This window comes from Eschrichtius robustus, chromosome 4 (assembly GCF_028021215.1).
Source record: "Eschrichtius robustus isolate mEscRob2 chromosome 4, mEscRob2.pri, whole genome shotgun sequence".
Classification (NCBI taxonomy): domain Eukaryota; kingdom Metazoa; phylum Chordata; class Mammalia; order Artiodactyla; family Eschrichtiidae; genus Eschrichtius; species Eschrichtius robustus.
In genome coordinates this window covers 57,672,660-57,692,419 of record NC_090827.1, presented here as the reverse complement: position 1 = coordinate 57,692,419, position 19,760 = coordinate 57,672,660, and the positions used below count along the sequence as shown (strand labels likewise).

The window sequence follows — 19,760 nt, the reverse complement described above, 5'->3', positions numbered from 1 at the left end:
CCATCTGATCCTGGGCTTTTGTTTGTTGGAAGGTTTTTAATCATAGTTTCAATTTCAGTGCTTGTGATTGGTCTGTTCATATTTTCTATTTCTTCCTGGTTCAGTCTCGGCAGTTTGTGCATTTCTAAGAATCTGTCCATTTCTTCCAGGTTGTCCATTTTATTGTCATAGAGTTGCTTGTAGTAATCTCTCATGATCTTTTGTATTTCTGCAGTGTCAGTGGTTACTTCTCCTTTTTCATTTCTAATTCTATTGATTTGAGTCTTCTCCTTTTTTCTCTTGATGAGTCTGGCTAATGGTTTATAATTTTGTTTATCTTCTCAAAGAACCAGCTTTTAGTTTCATTGATTTTTGCTATTGTTTCCTTCATTTCTTTTTCATTTATTTCTGACCTGATCTTTATGATTTCTTTCCTTCTGCTAGCTTTGGGGTTTTTTTGCTCTTCTTTCTCTAATTGCTTCAGGTGCAAGGTTAGGTTGTTTATTCGAGATGTTTCCTGTTTCTTGAGGTAGGCTTGTATTGCTATAAACTTCCCTCTTAGCACTGCTTTTGCTGCGTCCCATAGGTTTTGGGTCGTCGTATCTCCATTGTCATTTGTTTCTAGGTATTTTTTGATTTCCCCTTTGATTTCTTCAGTGATCACTTCGTTATTAAGTAGTGTATTGTGTAGCCTCCATGTGTTTGTATTTTTTACACATCTTTTCCTGTAATTGATATCTAGTCTCATAGCGTTGTGGTCAGAAAAGATACTTGATATGATTTCAATTTTCTTAAATTTACCAAGGCTTGATTTGTGACCCAAGATATGATCTATCCTGGAGAATGTTCCATGAGCACTTGAGAAAAATGTGTATTCTGTTGTTTTTGGGTGGAATGTCCTATAAATATCAATTAAGTCCATCTTGTTTAATGTATCATTTAAAGCTTGTGTTTCCTTATTTATTTTCATTTTGGATGATCTGTCCATTGGTGAAAGTGGGGTGTTAAAGTCCCCTACTATGATTGTGTTGCTGTCGATTTCCCCTTTTATGGCTGTTAGTATTTGCCTTATGTATTGAGGTGCTCCTATGTTGGGTGCATAAATATTTATAATTGTTATATCTTCCTCTTGGATCGATCCCTTGATCATTATATAGTGTCCTTCTTTGTCTCTTATAATATTCTTTATTTTAAAGTCTATTTTGTCTGATATGAGAATTGCTACTCCAGCTTTCTTTTGATTTCCATTTGCATGGAATATCTTTTTCCATCCCCTCACTTTCAGTCTGTATGTGTCTCTATGTCTGAAGTGGGTCTCTTGTAGACAGCATATATATGGGTCTTGTTTTTGTATCCATTCAGCCAGCCTGTGTCTTTTGGTGGGAGCATTTAATCCATTTACATTCAAGGTAATTATCGATATGTATGTTCCTATTCCCATTTTCTTAAATGTTTTGGGTTTGTTATTGTAGGTGTTTTCCTTCTCTTGTGTTTCTTGCCTAGAGAAGTTCCTTTAGCATTTGTTGTAAAGCTGGTTTGGTGGTGCTGAACTCTCTCAGCTTTTGCTTGTCTGTAAAGGTTTTAATTTCTCCATCACATCTGAATGAGATCCTTGCTGGGTAGGGTAATCTTGGTTGTAGGTTTTTCTCCTTCATGACTTTAAGTATATCCTGCCACTCCCTTCTGGCTTGCAGAGTTTCTGCTGAAAGATCAGATGTTAACCTTATGGGGATTCCCTTGTGTGTTATTTGTTGTTTTTCCCTTGCTGCTTTTAATATGTTTTCTTTATATTTAATTTTTGACAGTTTGATTAATATGTGTCTTGGCGTGTTTCTCCTTGGGTTTATCCTGTATGGGACTCTCTGTGCTTCCTGGACTTGATTAACTATTTCCTTTCCCATATTAGGGAAGTTTTCAACTATAATCTCTTCAAATATTTTCTCAGTCCCTTTCTTTTTCTCTTCTTCTTCTGGGACCCCTATAATTCGAATGTTGGTGCGTTTAATGTTCTCCCAGAGGTCTCTGAGACTGTCCTCAGTTCTTTTCATTCTTTTTTCTTTATCCTGCTCTGCAGTAGTTATTTCCACCATTTTATCTTCCAGGTCACTTATCCTTTCTTCTGCCTCAGTTAGTCTGCTATTGATCCCATCTAGAGTATTTTTAATTTCATTTATTGTGTTTTTCATCGTTGCTTGGTTCCTCTTTAGTTATTCTACGTCCTTGTTAAATGTTTCTTGCATTTTGTCTATTCTATTTCCAAGATTTTGGATCATCCTTACTATCATTATTCTGAATTCTTTTTCAGGTAGACTGCCTATTTCCTCTTCATTTGTTAGGTCTGGTGTGTTTTGACCCTGCTCCTTCATCTGCTGTGTGTTTTTCTGTCGTCTCATTTTGCTTATCTTACTGTGTTTGGGGTCTCCTTTTCAGAGGCTGCAGGTTCGTAGTTCCCGTTGTTTTTGGTATTTGTCCCCAGTGGGTAAGGTTGGTTCAGTGGGTTGTGTAGGCTTCCTGGTGGAGGGGACTATTGCCTGTGTTCTGGTGGATGAGGTTGGATCTTGTCTTTCTGGTGGGCACGTCCACGTCTGGTGGTGTGTTTTGGGGTGTCTGTGGCCTTATGATTTTAGGCAGCCTCTCTGCTAATGGATGGGGCTGTGTTCCTGTCTTGCTAGTTGTTTGGCATAGGGTGTGCAGCACTGTAGCTTGCTGGTCGTTGAGTGAAGCTGGGTCTTGATGTTGAGATGGAGATCTCTGAGAGATTTTCGCCGTTTGGTATTACGTGGAGCTGGTAGGTCTCTTGTGGACCAGTGTCCTGAAGTTGGCTCTCCCACCTCAGAGGCACAGCCCTGATGCCTGGCTGGAGCACCAAGAGCCTTTCATCCACACAGCTCAGAATATAGGGGAAAAAAAAATAGAAAGAAAGAAAGAGGATAAAATAAAATAAAATAAAGCTATTATAATAAAAAATAAGAAAAAAAATTATTAAGAGTAAATGTATTCAGAAAAAAATTTTTTTTAATTTTTAAAAATAGATTTATTAATTTTTTATAGTAAAAAATAAGGAAAAAAATTATTACGAAAAAAAATTTTAATTTTTTAAAATAAAAAATATGAAAAAACTTATTAAAAAATTTTTTAATTTCTAAAAATAGAAAATACGGAAAAAATTATTAAGAAAACATATATTAGGAAAAAAAAATTTTTTTAAGTAAAAAAGAAAAAAAAAAAAAAACGGACGGACCTAACCCTAGGACTAATGGTGAAAGCAAAGCTATACAGACAAAATCTCACCCAGAAGCATACACATATACACTCACAAAAAAAGGAAAAGGGGAAAAAGTAATATATCCTGCTCCCAAAGTCCACCTCCTGAATTTGGGATGATTTGTTGTCTATTCAGGTATTCAACAGATGCAGGCACATCAAGTTGTTTGTGGAGCTTTAATCCGCTGCTTCTGAGGCTGCTGGGAGAGATTTCCCTTTCTCTTCTTTGTTCGTACAGCTCCCAGGGTTCAGCTTTGGATTTGGACCCGCCTCTGCATGTACGTCGCCTGAGGGCGTCCGTTCCCCACCCAGACAGAATGGGGTTAAAGGAGCAGCTGCTTCGGAGGCTCTGGCTCACTCAGCCCGCGGGGAGGGAGCGGTACGGAGGAGGCGGGGTGAGCCTGCGGCGGCAGAGGCCGACGTGATGTTGCAGCAGCCTGAGGCGCGCCGTGCATTCTCCCAGGGAAGTTGTCCCGGATCACGGGAGCCTGGCAGTGGCGAGCTGCACCGGCTCCCGGGAGGGGCAGCGTGGAGAGTGACCTGCACTCGCACACAGGCTTCTTGGTGGCGGCAGCAGCAGCCTTAGCAGCAGTCTCATGCCCGTCTCTGGGGTCAGCGCTGATAACCGCGGCTCGCGCCCGTCTCTGGGGTCCGCGCTGATAGGCCCGGCTCGCGCCCGTCTCTGGAGTTCGTCTACGTGGTGCTCTGAATCCCCTCTCCTTGCGCGCCATGAAACAAAGAGGCAAGAAAAAGTCTCTTGCCTCTTCGGCGGCTGCAGACCTCCTCTCGGGCTCCCTCCCGGCTAGCCGTGGCACGCCAACCCCTTCAGGCTGTGTTCACGCCGCCAGCCCCAGTCCTCTCCCTGCGATCCGACCGAAGCCCGCACCTCGGCTCCCAGCCCCCGCCCACCCCTGTGGGTGAGCAGACAAGCCTCTCGGGCTGGTGAGTGCTGCTCGGCGCCAAGCCTCTGTGCGGGAATCTCTCCATTTTTCCCTCTGCGCCCCTGTTGCTGTGGGATCCGCGCTGATAGCCGCGGCTCGCGCCCGTCTCTGGAGCTCGTTTAGGCGGCGCTCTGAATCCCCTCTCCTTGCGCGCCGCGAAACAAAGAGGCAAGAAAAAGTCTCTTGCCGCTTAGGCAGCTGCAGACTTTTTCCCAGACTCCCTCCCGGCTAGCACCGAAGCCCGAGCCTCAGCTCCCAGCCCCCGCCCGCCCTGGCGGCTGAGCAGACAAGCCTCTCGGGCTGGTGAATGCTGGTCGGCACCGATCCTCCATGTGGGAATTTCTCCGCTTTGCCCTCCACACCCCTGTGGCTGCGCTCTCCTCCATGGCTCCGAAGCTTCCCCCCTCTGCCACCCGCAGTCTCTGCCCGCGAAGGGGCTTCCTAGTGCGTGGAAATCTTTCCTCCTTCACAGCTCCCTCCCACTGGTGCGGGTGCCATCCCTATTCTTTTGTCTCTGTTATTTCTTTTTTCTTTTGCCCTACCCAAGTACATGGGGATATTCTTGCCTTTTGGGAGGTCTGACGTCTTCCGCCAGCGTTCAGTGGGTGTTCTGTAGGAGCAGTTCCACGTGTGGATGTATTTCTACTGTGTCTGTGGGAAGGAAGGTGATCTCCGCGTCTTACTCTTCCGCCATCTTGCCCCTCTCCTCTCATTAATTTTTAACTGCAGAATAGTTTATTGAATTATCACATTGTAAGATGGAAATAGTGAGGGAATATTTAAATTGCCTACAATTCTTTTCTATTACAATATAAAAATATTGCATTGAATAGTCATGCTTATGTCTTGTTGTGCACATTTGCTAGCACCTCTCTAGAATATAACGGTTGAAATGTCTGGGTTGAAGGTAATGTTCATCCCCAGATTAACTAGAAATTTTGCCACACTGCTCTCTCAAATAAATATCAAATTAGTATTCCTGCCAGCAATATTAAAGACTTCCTCTTTCTCCATATTCTCATCAGTACTTGCTGCGGTCGTCCTATTCAGTTTTTCCAATTGAGTGGGTCTAAAATTGTACCTCATTCTGTATCTGTTTCCTTCCTCCTCCCCATCCCCCATTATTGATGCAGTTAAGCATCCTTTCTTGTTTCTTTTCTTCTTTTTCCATGAATTACACCTCCATATTTTTTATCCATTTTTCAGTTGGGTTGTCTTCTTTGTGCTTGGCAAGAAAAAATTTTTAATTTTTAATTTAAAATTAAAAATTTTTTTTTAATTTGTTTATTTATGGCTGCATTGGGTCTTTGTTTCTGTGCGAGGGCTTTCTCTTGTTGTGGCAAGTGGGGGCCACTCTTCATCGCGGTGCGTGGGCCTCTCACTATCGTGGCCTCTCTTGTGGAGCACAGGCTCCAGACGCGCAGGTTCAGTAGCTGTGGCTCACGGGCCTAGTTGCTCCGCAGCATGTGGGATCTTCCCAGACCAGGGCGCGAACCCGTGTCCCCTGCATTGGCAGGCAGATTCTCAACCACTGCGCCACCAAGGAAGCCCTAAAATTTATTTTTTAAAATAAATTCTGGATACAAAACTTTTTAAAAAAATTACAAGCTATGAAAATACCTTCTCCAAGAATGTAATTTTCTTTTAATATTGGCTACAGTAACTTTTATCGCATACAAGTTTTAAATTTTAGTGAAATTAAGTTTACCAATATTTTTTGTAATGATTTGTACTTATTGTGTCTTTTCTATGATGAGCTCATAAAGATATCCTCCTGTATTTTCTCCCCCAAATTTTACAACCTTATTTTTCACACTGAGATCTTTAATCTGCCTGGAATTAATGTTTGTGAATGGCATTTAAATCTAATTTTATTTTAGCTCAAGTGGCTGTGTAATTGTCCCAGTGCAATCAATTGAAGAGTTCATCCTTTCCACACTGATTGTAATGCCACTGCTGTCCTATAAGTTTTGCTATTTTTCTGCTCTCTGTTACATTCCATTTGTCTGTTTGCCTCTCACTGTCTCAATATAACATTGTCATAATTACTATTATTATTTTATAATGACACTTAGTGTCTAGTAGGGCAAGAGATTTTCTTGGCTCTTTGCCCTGTCCTATGAATTTGAGGGTCAGTTTGTAAAGTTCCATGAATTATACTATTAAGGTTCATAATAGTAATTATACTATTACTATCAGTGTAATATTATTGTATTTCTGCCTGTTTAGGTTTATTTTTCATTGCTATTTTTAAATGAAAGTTATTTCTTTATCTATCTCTTTGATTGCCTATTTAAACACAGGGTTGAATAGACTTTTCCATGAAGTTAATGTCAATTTGAATGAATTAATGGTCTTTAAATTCTATCGCTTGCCTTTCTTCCTTAACATTGTTTCTTCACGAATTTACACATTTTGGTTTGCAGGCCCACTTTTTTTTTTTTTTTGCTGTGTTGGGTCTTCGTTTCTGTGCGAGGGCTTTCTGTAGTTGCGGCGAGCGGGGGCCACTCTTCATCGCGGTGCGCGGGCCTCTCACTAACGCGGCCTCTCTTGTTGCGGAGCACAGGCTCCAGACGCGCAGGCTCAGTAGTTGTGGCTCACGAGCCTAGTTGCTCCGCGGCATGTGTGGGATCTTCCCAGACCAAGGCTCGAACCCGTGTCCCCTGCATTGGCAGGCAAATTCTCAACCACTGTGCCACCAGGGAAGCCCCCAGGCCCACTTTGAGAAGGAGGTTTTCGTTTGTAAGCACTACTCCCAACACCAAAACCAGGCGTCATGGTGGCATTTGCCTTAGGGACATGTCAGATCCAGCCTCTGAACCAGGAGACATCTTGGTTTAATTTCTGGTCTTGAGCATGTGCAGAAATCAGAGACGAGAAATTGCCTGGCATACAACCTACATGTAACTGTGGGTAGTTAGTTATGTCTGGATTCTAGTGGCAAAGGGTATAGAGATGCAGAGAAGGGGGTAGGAAATTAGAATATGAGGTGGGAGCTAGGTCCTAATTAACTGGTGCACAAGCTAAGGGGCTTAAACTTCATCCTGAAGGTTACAGAGAATCATTAGGATTTCAACCAAGGGACTGACATGATCTGATGCATTAAAAAAATTTACTTAGAAAAAAAATTTACTTAGGCAGTAATATACAGTATAAATTATAAGGGGGTCAAGTTAGGAGGCTATTGAAGTTTCTAGGTAAAATATGATGAGTGCACAGTGGCAGAGAAGAGGACAAATCCAAGAGATGCAGGTGATTATTACAATGTAGAAAGTAAGGAAAAGAAAGGAGTCTAGGATGACTCCCAGCATCTTTGGTTGGATGACTGCATCTATAGTGGTGTCATTGGTGAGGGAACATAGGATGAAAGAAAAGTTAGAGAAGAAATAGAATGAATCCAACCTGGAGCAGCTGAGTTTGAGATACTTGTAGTTGGAGGTGTCTAGTCGTGACCAACTCAGATAGCTTTATAGGTCCAAGTTGATAATCAGACTCACAGGGCACAATGAGGGTTAATCTAACTCTGTTTACTTAACTATGCAGAAGAATACAAGACCAAAGACCCAGTGGGGCAACATCTGTCACTAGGAGTCCCAGCAGCTAATCAAGTACACCGTTTCTTTTGCCCCATCATTCATGTAGAGTGTGTACCACTGCCATGGGTGTGTGGAGCCAAGGTGTGTGTGGGTCACCTCAACACAGGGAAGTTGAGCCTTGAATTCCAGTGGATCTTTTATACCATTCTAGTCATGCAGGCCCAAGACAGAAGCCAACTCACAGCCCCCAACCCAGGGGCAGTCCTCTACCGCAAAGGAGCAGACACAACTTCTCACATTATCTTAATACTATAATTACCAAAAAAATAGTGACCTGGAGGTTGTTTTCAGGCAGGCCAGCATCAGCCCTTTACATGTACTTACAACAGGTGGTTAAGTATATGGGTCTGAAATGCCTGAAAGAGGTATGGACCACTGATAGAAATAAACGTTTTGGATTAAGAGATTTGGGTTCAGATTATTGCTGGGCCACTTAAAAGCTGCCTGACTTTGGCAAGTGAGGTAAGTTTTCTGAATGTTAGTGTCTTTATCTTTAGAACAGCTTAATCATACCTACTGCCCAGGGCCCTGTGAATATTAACTATGACAATGAATAAAAGGTGCCTAGTATGTGGTAGGTTCTTGATAAATGTCAGTTCCTTTTTTCTAGAGGAAAAAAAATGACTTTTTATATCAAATATGGAGATAGAAAGATAAAAGGTGATAAGACAGTAACTGAACCTCAGAAGGATAAAAAACCCTACTTCAAAAGCAGTATGGGACTTCCCTGGTGGCGCAGTGGTTGAGAATCTGCCTGCCAATGCAGAGGACACGGGTTCGAGCCCTGGTCTGGGAAGATCCCACATGCCGTGGAGCAACTGGGCCCGTGAGCCACAACTACTGAGCCTGCGCGTCTGGAGCCTGTACTCTGCAACAAGAGAGGCCGCGACAGTGAGAGGCCCGCGCACCACGATGAAGAGTGGCCCCCACTCGCCGCAACTAGAGAAAGCCCTTGCAGAGAAACGAAGACCCAACACAGCCAAAAATAAAATAAATTAATTAATTTAAAAAAAAAAAAAGCAGTATGTTCTTTGTGCTACTTCCTCTGTCTGATATACGGATGGGAATATTTGGGCAATGATGGTTTTCTTCCCCCTAAACTATCCAAATAAAGTTAATTTTCTTTTCCAAAAGCCAGGCAATCAAAGAAATAAAGATGCCAACCTGGTAAGATCTGGAAATTAAAAATTAAAATGCCTTCCTCTCTGCATTTGTTTCAGACCATTAATCATTTTTCTTTTGTTCACAACAGATATTAAGCATATTTGAGTTGATGGTGAATGCAATTATTTTCGTTTCATTTAGGAACCGATGAGAAAACGCTCATTAGCATTCTGACTGAGAGGTCGAATGCACAGCGGCAGCTGATTGCTAAGGAATATCAAGCAGCATATGGAAAGGTAAGATTTCATTAACATAACAGGCAGTAAAGGGCTAATCACTAATGGATCGAGGCTGCTCCCATATGATTGTGCCCACGGATCTTTTGTTTCAGGCCAAGTGTAACAGAAAGTACCCTGTGTATCCAGTCAACAGCCTGGAATAGGAGTCCTGGTCTCTTCCCTTAACTGTCTGAATGGCCTTGGACATGTTATTTGATCTTTCTGGGCCTCAGTTATCTTCACCTGTTGAATAAGGAGAGTTGCCTTGGATCAGTGGCTATAAACCGGGAATGATTTTGCTCCCCGGGGGATAGTTGGCAATGTCTCCAGACATTCTGATTATCACAACTGGTGGTGGGGGGGGATGTTTCTGGTATCTCGTGCGTAGAGGTCAGGGATGTTGCTAAACATCCTGCAGTGCACAAGACCGTCCCCCACAATAAAGAATTATCTGATCAATTATCTGATAAATCCTGTCTTAGATGATCTTTAATTTCTCTTCCAACTTTAATATGTTTACGTAATTATAGACTGATTTTTTTTTAATTTGTTCGGCAGATGAATATTTCTTCAGTACCAGAAACTATACAAGAACTATTCAAGAACATTTTGTGTGTCTTTTCCAAGCAGTTTATTTGTTCAGTAATAAACTACTGTGTGTCAGGAGTGGGGTACTACTCTAGGTCAGGAGATATTCTAGACATTGGAGATTCACTGGAATAAAAAGCAGAGCCTCCTCTCTTTAATGGACCTAACATTCTATTAGAAAAAATAATAAATATATAAATAAAACAAATTCAGATATTGGTAGGCGCTATGAAAGAATTAAAATGGATGATATGCTAGAGAATGACTGGTGAATGGCTCCTTTAGATCACGTGGTGAAGAAACGTCAGTGACAGGTTGTTACCTTACTCTCAATGAAGACTAAACAATACTCAGGCTTCTGCTCTGCTTGATCTGGGGAAGAGCATTTCAGACAGAATGTCCAGCAAATGCAAGAGCCCTGAGGCAAAAACAAGCTGGGAGTACTTAAGAAACAGGAAGAGTCCTAATATGGCAGGAGTGTAGACAGTAAAGGGTAACAGAGGGAAGAGATGAGCTTGAAGAGAGGCTTAGGACATGCTGGACCTTGGGGTCTTGGTGCAGAGTTTAGATTTTATTCTAAGAACAATAGGGAACAATTGGAGGTTTATAAGAAAGGAAATACTATAACCTAATCTATATTTTTTGAAGATTATTTTAGCTTCTGTGGCTAATGAACTGTGTAGGGGAAAGGGTGGAAACACAAACCAATCAGGCTATTGGGTCCAGAACTGAGAGTGTGTAGTGACCATCCAAGGCAGCTGAGGCATCACCTGACAGTGTTCTCCGAGCCCCTGGGCTCCATTAAGACACCCTTCTCTGTGTTCCCTTTATTAGATACTTAACATATTATGTTGAAATTTAACTTTGACTATTTCTGTTTTTCTCACTGGGGAGTAACGTCCTAGGGGTAAGGATTGTGTCTAACTCACCAATTAAGTGCCTAACACAGAGCAGGCGCCCCATAAACTTTTGTCAACTTAACTGAATTGCCAAGCTTCTGGGCAAGGCAGCATACTCATGTACAGGGATTGTGAGTGATCCATTGGCCTTTCAGGATTTCCAAAATATGGAGGAAGGATGGAGCTGAAGGGTGACAACCATGTCTCACAGTGGGACAGAATGAGAGCATGTGAAGTAAGATTCAGTTGGAAAGGCTTGGGTTGAGGACAGATGGGGGTGGAATTTAGCATTTGGAGAGGAAACACCCCATGATGACTACAGTGGCTCCATCCCATTTGTTTCGGCAGGAGCATGCCCCAGCTGGGCCCTCAAGTGTCATGGAAGATGTTGGTCTGTACCCACATTGTCATAGCAGTCTGGGAGGCTTCCAGCCTCTGCTTCAGGGCTGAAAATAATCAAGAGCAGGAAAAATAAGTATTCAATAACACTCCTTTGGGTATTAAAAATGGAAACCATGTTACTTGCCTTCAAGCCTGGGAGATGGACTGTACTTATGTAATGTATGAAAACACTGCTGAAGGAGAGCATCAATAAGGTCCCCATTACCACATTTTGGGTTTCCCCTGTTGTTGCCAGAAAACTGCTTTTGATGCCTCCTAGTTCCACGCTTTTACCAGAGGCAAATGACCAAGCACTGTCTTCCCTCCCCTTTTCCCTTCAAAGCTCTTTGGCAGTTACCGAGAAGCAAGGCAGGATTAGAGCACCTCCCAGTGAAGCTGGGTGTGAATTACAGGGCTCCTCCTCCCCTTCCTCTTCCCTCACCCCAACCCAAGCATTGAGAGCATCAAGGGCCTGGGAAATGCATTTTAATACACAGTTCCTATCTGTGGCCCTCAGAGAATCTTCTCCACTGGCTTCCCTTCAGAAAACCATCTATAAAACAGAACATTTTGGAAGTGAACATAAAATGCAGACTAATATCCATAGAAATATTTTCACCGTTTCTGTTTATCTCCTGTGGATGGGCATGTATTTGTCTGAATTCATACATTCGTGTTCATCTTTCACTAGGTGACTTTGGAGGAAGAGAAAGGAGAAGTATTTCATACTTTTCTCTTTGGGTTTTTTTTTTTAATTTTAGGAACTGAAAGATGACTTGAAGGGTGATCTCTCTGGCCACTTCAAGTGTCTCATGGTGGCCCTCGTGACCCCACCGGCAGTGTTTGATGCGAAACAGCTGAAGAAATCCATGAAGGTATGAGACCTACACAAGCTGTTTCTGCCCAGCACTTGATTATCAGAAAGAGTGACTTTCTTCTGGTGCACACTTGAGATATGGGTGTAAATGTGATGGATTTGGAGATTCTGTGCTCTCCAATTAGTAGAACAACCCTGAAATGGGAAGCAGTTGTGGAACCTTAAGCCCACATGTTCCTGGCCTGAAAGGATATGGTCAGAGCCTAATTTTGTTTGTTTTTTTGACCTGAGGTGTCAAATTCTTTATTTTGTTGTTATTGAGTCAACGGCACCATCATTAACCCCATTGTTTACGTCAAAAACCTAGAACTATCCTTGATCCCTTGCCTTCTCTCACGCTTCAAAGCTCCCAAATCTATCAACAAGCCCATTAGCTCCACTCCAGAATCCATCAAAAATGTGTGCATGTCCCTCCCTCCAAATCCATTGCTTTCATTCTCGTTCAACCACTATCATCTCTTGACTGGACCATATCAATATCCCCGGAACTGGTCCCTTTGCCTCTATTTTTGCCCACCTCAAATCCATTCACCACAGAATAGCCAAAATTATTTGTATAAAGATACTTTTAGAATCAGATTATACTATTCACCTGCATAAATCTCCAATGGTTTTGACTACTGAACATCCAAACTCCTTATCATGACCTTCATCACCCAACAGAGTCTGGCTCCTGTCTGTCTCTACGGCTTTTTAAAATTCTATCTGTATCAGTCAGGATTCCCCAGAGAAGCAGAACCAGTAGGCAGGAGGTATAGAGTAAGAGACTGATTGCAAGGAATTGGTTACACGATTATCCAGCTTGCTAGGCAAATCTGAAATCTGTAGGGCAGGCTGTTAGGAAGGGCAGGCTGGAACTCTTAGCACAAGCTGGAGCTCCTGCCCACAGGTAGAATCTCTGCTTTTTCAGAGAAGCCTCAGCTCTGCTCTTAATTAAGGCTTCTTGACTGAATTAGGCTCACGTAGAATATCTAAGGTACTCAGCCTTACTTAAAGTCAATTGATAATGGACTTTAGCTACAAAATACCTTCAGAGCAACACTGGATTACTGTTTGATTGAATAACTGAGGACTGTGGCCTGGCCAGACTGACACATAAAACTGATCATCACACCCTCTCCTCCGCTGCCGGCCACCCCAATTCAGTGCTGTAGCTGTACTGGCCTTCTCGCTGCTCCTTGGACATTCTCAGCTTATTCCTGTCTTGAGGTCTTTATATGTGATGTTCTTTCCCTCAGGAATGATTTTCTTCCAGATATTTTCTATTCATTCACTCAGTTTAATTTTTTAAATTGCTATCTATTACTATCTAAAATTATCTTGTTAAATTTTTGGTATTTTACACATTGGTATTTTATGTATTTGGTGTTTTGTTGATTTACGTATTATTTTTTTTCCATCCAATTAAAAGGCAAACCTCCATCATATCAGGGAACCTCACCACTCGAGGAACCTCCTCTATTCCTAGAGGAAAGCCTGCAATGAGATAGGTGCTCAACATATTTGTTGACCAGAAGGAGGGAAAGGAAGGAGTCCAGGTCTGAAGCAAGGCTCTGCCTTCCCATCAGAGACAGGAGTTATTTTCTTTTCTGTGGAAGAGGTGTGGGCACCCAAGAAGCAGATGGCAGGATGGAATTAAATGTACAAGAGATTTATTGGGGGAAATCCTTGTGAAGGATAAAGCAGAGACAGAGCAGCGTAAGTGGGGTGAAACTTCTGACTGCAATACAGGTCTGACACCTGTGAAAGGAGAGAGGGACAGAAGGAGGCTCAGATAGGAAGAGCCTCAGTCTGCAGTGCTGCTGTAAGAAAGCCACGGCAAGCTGATGGGGAGCCCCTGAGCAAAGGGTGCCCTTTGGAGGGTCCTACATGGGGCAGGAATGGCCCAGCTCCAGTTCCCCTTCCATGCGCAGTCATGGCTGAGAGCAGCCTGGAGAGAGCATGACCTCAGTGTGAACTGTGTGACAGATCCAAAGGTGTGGCAGTTGGAGGCTGCCAGCTAACTACATTCTTGGCAGTATATTCTCTTGACATGAAATCTCAGCAGTGCATTTCTATGGCTGCCACATGGGGGACAGTTGAGCAGGTGAAATGGTAAGAATTAGATTCGCCACCAAGGATTAGAAATGTTTCCCTCTTATGTAAAAGAATTCCAAAGGAAGCAACCCAGAGCTGGGTATCGTGGCACCATCATTATCAGACCTTCAGGCTCGAGGTTCTGCCATCTTCAGCCTGTAGATTCCGCTTCTTGGCTAGATGGCAGCTCAACATCCAGCCATTATATCTTTATTGCAGTCAACTGAAAAGAGTAAGAGACAAAGACGTGTTCATCCTTTCTCTTTAAGGACTCTCTGAAATTGTACGTGACGCTTCACATATATTCCATCGATCAGAATTTAGTTATGTGGATAAACCTAGCTCTAAGGGAAGCTGAGAAATATGGTCTTTATTTGGTTAGCTTTGTGCTAAGTTAAAAAATGGGGGTTCTATGACTAATCAAGGAAGATAAAAGAGATACTGGATCTTCTCAGTTTTGCCCTAAACCTAAAACTGCTCTAAAATAAAGCAGGAGCTTGGGATTAACATACACACATTACAATATATAAGATAGATAACCAGCAAGGACCTGCTGTATAGCACAGGGAACTCTACTCAATAATCTGTGATAACCTATATGAGAAAAGAATCTGATAAAGAATGAATATATGTTTATGTATAACTGAATCACTTTGCTGTACCCCTGAAACTAACACAACATTGTAAATCAGCTATACTCCAATAAAATTTTAAAAAAGAAGAACAACCAAAAAACCCCGAAAAAGTTTATTTAAAAGTAAGTAACTAATGAAATAAATAAATAAGTAATTTATTAAAAAAAGGAGAGCTACTGGGGGGAACTAGGAATCTGTCACAGAGGGACAGAATTCAGCCTCTTTTCTTATGCTACATTGGCCTTATTTGGTCAAGTCCTAACGTAAATGGCTTCTGTTGAAGTCTCAGTGTGATTCAGTGACCTCAGTATAAACCAAGACTCAGGAAGCACTAGTCCCCAAACCAACTAGGCTCATGACATACAATTACTGAGGCTTTAAAAATCTCCCTGAATGAAGAGGAGGATCCATGCTGACCAACCAAGTGCGTTGGTACAAGTATGGACTCATTCAGAAGAATTGCAGAGCCCTTTCTAAATACAATGACATATTTTTTTTAATTAATTTATTAATTTATTTTTGGCTGCGTTGGGTCTTCGTTTCTGTGCAAGGGCTTTCTCCAGTTGCGGCGAGCGGGGGCCACTCTTCATCGCGGTGCACGGGCCTCTCACTGTCGCGGCCTCTCTTGTTGCGGAGCACAAGCTCCAGACGCGCAGGCTCAGTAGTTGTGGCTCGCGGGCTCTAGAGCGCAGGCTCAGTAGTTGTGGCTCACGGGCCTAGTCGCTCCGCGGCATGTGGGATCTTCCCAGACCAGGGCTCGAACCCGTGTCCCCTGCATTGGCAGGCAGACTCTCAACCACTGCGCCACCAGGGAAGCCCCCAATGACATATTTGAATGCTCACTTTTGGTACTGAATGACATAGGCTTTCCCTTTATACTGTTTCTTCCTGGAATTATTCAAAGGAGTTTTACAGTAGAGTAGGACATTTTCTTTAGAAGCTTAATATCGGTTAACTTCAGATGATTCATGTTATTTTAATACTAAAATATATGGAAAATTAGAAAACCACTTTAGAGCAATAGAGGACCTTATGTTGATTGACTAAAAACTGTTCTTTTCACCTGTGGAAAACAAGATGTTAAGACCACAATGCATGAAACTAGGTTTTTTTTAAAGTGTTCTAAAAATAGATTTCCTTTTTCTTCTTAGGGCACGGGAACAAATGAAGATGCACTGATTGAAATCTTAACCACCAGGACAAGCAGGCAGATGAAGGAGATTGGCCAAGCCTACTATACAGGTGATCTTATTTTCTGCTTACCTTTACCCCTGTTCACACCTATAGGAGCCAATGCTGCTTTTCCCAGAAACCCACCAATGTTTCTTCACAAGTGGTTTTGAGGAGGCAAGACCGTAAAAAGGAAGACACATTCTAAAATGGGCTAAGGACTGTGGATTTCTGAAGAAAATTTTAATATGATCTGAGCTAGGAACTGCTACATAACAATGGCATTAATGCTTTGCATTTATAACATTACAGCTATCGTGGATTTCACTCTCAGCAATCACTGCTTAATTGAATCAACCATTTTCATCAATGTAAGACACTCAAATCATTGTATATTCATATTATGTGTTAAAAACCACTCATGATTTTGGGGTGGGAAATTAGATGAACCATTTAGAGGATGTGTTGAACATGTGGCTTCAGTATAATTAGCTAAAGCCCTAAGAGTCTGTTAGCTGTGTAAAAAGTAGAAAGCCCCTGCAATGCAATTCTGACACTAACAACCCACGGTTAGGGTGACTTCACAGGTTAAGGGCACGGTCCCCACAAAACTACTCTGACTTCAAACACCAGCCACAAGCTCAGGTGTTCCCAGGCCACATGCGCTTCTGACCAAATGGCAACAGATTCTTACTACCCCCTCAGGTTCAATAACTCACTAGAATGGCTCACAGAACTCAAGAAAGCTCTATACTTACAATTATGGTTTTCTATAAAGAATGTAAATCAAGACTGGTGGAGTGAAGAGATGCATAGGGAAAAGTCTGGGAGGGTCCTGAACGCAGAGCTCCCATGTCTTCAGGGTGCGTCCCCCTCCCAGCCCAGCCATGTATAACTGCCAACCAGGGAAGCTCACTTGATCTGTGGTGTCCAGGGTTTTATTACACAGGCATGATTGACTCCATCACTGGCCATGTGACTGAACTCCATCTTTAGTCCCCTCCTCCCGCTAGATGTCAGGCTGATATCATGTGGCTCAAAGCCTTAACACTTTAGTCACATTGGTTGGTCTTTCTGGTGTGACCAAGCCCCATCCAGAGTCATCTCGTTAGCATAAACTCAGGTGTGGTTCAGGGGCCCCTCCATGAATAACAATGAAATTCTTATTATTGGGGAAATTGTAAGTATTTAGAGGTTACCTCCCAGGAGCCAGGGACAAAGACCAGCCCAATTCTTATTAAACAACCTCTCCCTGTCACCACGTCCAAGTACCTTAAGGGAGCCATGGTGTCTATGTTTTTGTATCAGGGTGGCCAGCTGTGCTTTAGGAAACTTCTGTGGTAGGAAAGGTCCAAAAAAAGGATATACCGGCCCCCAGATGGGTGTTAAAGAGGTTACTTTGAGAAATTTCCATTAGAAGGTAAATAACCTCAATGATAGGTGAGTGACTGTTTTATTGTTGGTATGCTAATGAGGTCTAGTCAGAAAAACAGAAATGCACTAGGTATTTTAACGGAGCGAATTTAATGTAGAGAATTGCTTAAGTACCTTTTTGGAGGACTGAAAAGGCAAAACGGAAACACAGCTCAGAGGTATAATCCTCAAGGCTGGGACGACAAAGGAAGAGATTGGGATTTTCAGAAACTAGAAGCTCAGAGGAGGGCACCGCTTTCTGGTGTTGGTACTTCAGGGGCTCAGAGGAGAGGCCCTAGGAACTGGAGTTCAGATCTCTGTGAAGGGGAAGGGCCTCCATCTAGCCGGAGCTAGTACCTCCACGGGAATGTAAACAGGTGACTTGTTCTAGGAGCCTGGAGCCAACTGCTGCTGTCAGGGTGAAAGCCTGTCACTGGGCTGACACTGATGTGAATCACAAGCCAATAACAGCATGTCCTTCCTTCCTCCTCCTGCCTTCCATCTCATCTCCCTCTACTCCCCCCGTTGGTGGAAACTGACAGGGAAGTGGAGGATGGGGGATAAAAGAGAAATGTTATTTGCAGAGTCCCAACCCCAGCTCCACAAAGCAAGGTCTAGAAGGACAAATTTGGGGTAGATGAGATAATTGCTTAATAATGGGCACAAATGGGTACATTGTAGGTGTTTAACATATTTGGTTCCCTCAGTTCAACAAGATGTACATGTAAAAAAGTCATCAGATCCAGGGGCTCTACCCCCAGATGCTATGTTACTTCCTTGCGTTTCTTAGAAGAGTTACCGCTCCATGAGTTGACTGGCCCCAAGATTCTCCCTGGAGTTCAGCATTTATGTACAAACAACCCTAGGATGTAACATGCTCTATGAAGGGGGCGATTTTTGTCTGTTTTGCTCACTGCTATATCTCCAGTGCCCAGAACAGTGAGGGATAAATTCAAATATTCATTGAATGAATATCCTTAAGATTGAGATCTGGGATCTTAAGAGCCAAGTGAATGTCTTAGCATTTAGGACTGTTGTTTTGCAAATATGACAAGTGGTCATTGTTCAAAGTTACCAGATGCTCTGGTATCTGGGTGAGTTAAGTTCTCTAAGGCTACAAGGAATTGAACTGCATCTAGGTTCCCTTGGTAAGTAGGGATTCATGATACACAAGAAGTAAAAGAAGGAAATAGTCTCAATCAGGTATAGCCGAGCTGTACAGAGATTCAGGACACAGCTAGGGACTCAGCTGTCTAGTCACTCCCTCAGCATGAGACATCCACTGCTCCCTGTGCACATCTTCATCCTAGTAACTCTTTCCCCTCCCCCTCTGCCTCTACTGTTCTTGACGCCACCAAGAAACTTCTCTTCCCTTACCACATGACGTTTGTCTACTCAAGGTTTCTATTTGCCTGTGGTTTCTGGCTGTTATTCTTGACTTGTGTTTTGTGTCTTATTTCTGGGGGTCTTTCCACTTCTTTGTTACTCTTTTAAAAAAATTCTGGGGCTTCCCTGATGGCGCAGTGGTTAAGAACCCGCCTGCCAGTGCAGGAGACACGGGTTCGAGCCCTGGTCCGGGAAGATCCCACATGCCGCAGAGCAACTAGCCCATGCGCCACAACTACTGAAGCCTGTGCTCTAGAGACCACGAGCCACAAGTACTGAGCCCGTGTGCCACAACCACTGAAGCCCACGAACCTAGAGCCTGTGCTCCGCAACAAGAGAAGCCACCGCGATGAGAAGCCTGTGCACTGCAACCAAGAGTAGCCCCCACTTGCCACAACTAGAGAAAGCCTGTGTGCAGCAACGAAGACCCAATGTAGCCAAAAATAAATAAATAAATAAATTTTAAAAAATTCTGTACATCTCACTCCCTAAGAGAAGATTCAGTGGGCTCAGAAAGGCACTATCTAGTAGAGAGCCTTCTTTTGGGCAAAGTTCTCCCACCAGGTCACCTTGTAGACAGCTGGCCACTTATAGGCAGATGCCAGCCCTGATGCAGTCAACTGTAGCAAGAGTGATGGCATCATGTAATGTGCAATGGTGACCCATGCATTAGAAATCCATCAGAGGACCTATCAACTTGACCCTCATAAAAGGACCAGGCATATTGAGTGGCTCACACACTACAATGATACAATAGCACCTAAATGAATAGAGAGCTAAATTCTGGACTCTTTCCAGTATTCTAAAGTTAATGGTGCATGAGAGAACATTGAATCAGGATCAAGAACTCTTAAGTTCAGCTTCTGCACTATTAAAACATTGTATCTGTTTTTCTGTACCCTATTGTGTCTCAAAATGCATAAGGTAGTTTTCAACTTGCATCGAAATAATTTTCATATTTTTAGTCTAGTTTCCTGCAAAATACCTGGGGTAGAGGAGAGGCGTGGGAGGCTGTGTGAGACTCATGTAGATAATTCTAAAATTATAAAGTACTTCCCCAAATTCTAACAATTGAGAGCTTCATTTATTTGGCTTGATATTTTTAAACTAAAGAATTTTTTTCATAGAGTGAAGGAAGGAGAGATGTAACAATAACGTGACTATTAGGAAAAG

General features: G+C 42.8%; 1 protein-coding gene across 3 annotated transcripts in view; it reads left to right on the top strand.

The window, feature by feature from the left end:
- Nucleotides 1-19,760, top strand: part of ANXA3 (annexin A3) — a 63,672-nt gene that overhangs the window by 25,399 nt on the left and 18,513 nt on the right. For all 3 annotated transcript variants that reach the window (XM_068542133.1, XM_068542134.1, XM_068542135.1), the window contains exons 4-6: nucleotides 9,086-9,180; nucleotides 11,792-11,905; nucleotides 15,770-15,860. In XM_068542133.1, coding sequence (XP_068398234.1) covers nucleotides 9,086-9,180; nucleotides 11,792-11,905; nucleotides 15,770-15,860 — 300 coding nt within the window. The remainder of the gene's footprint in view (nucleotides 1-9,085; nucleotides 9,181-11,791; nucleotides 11,906-15,769; nucleotides 15,861-19,760) is intronic.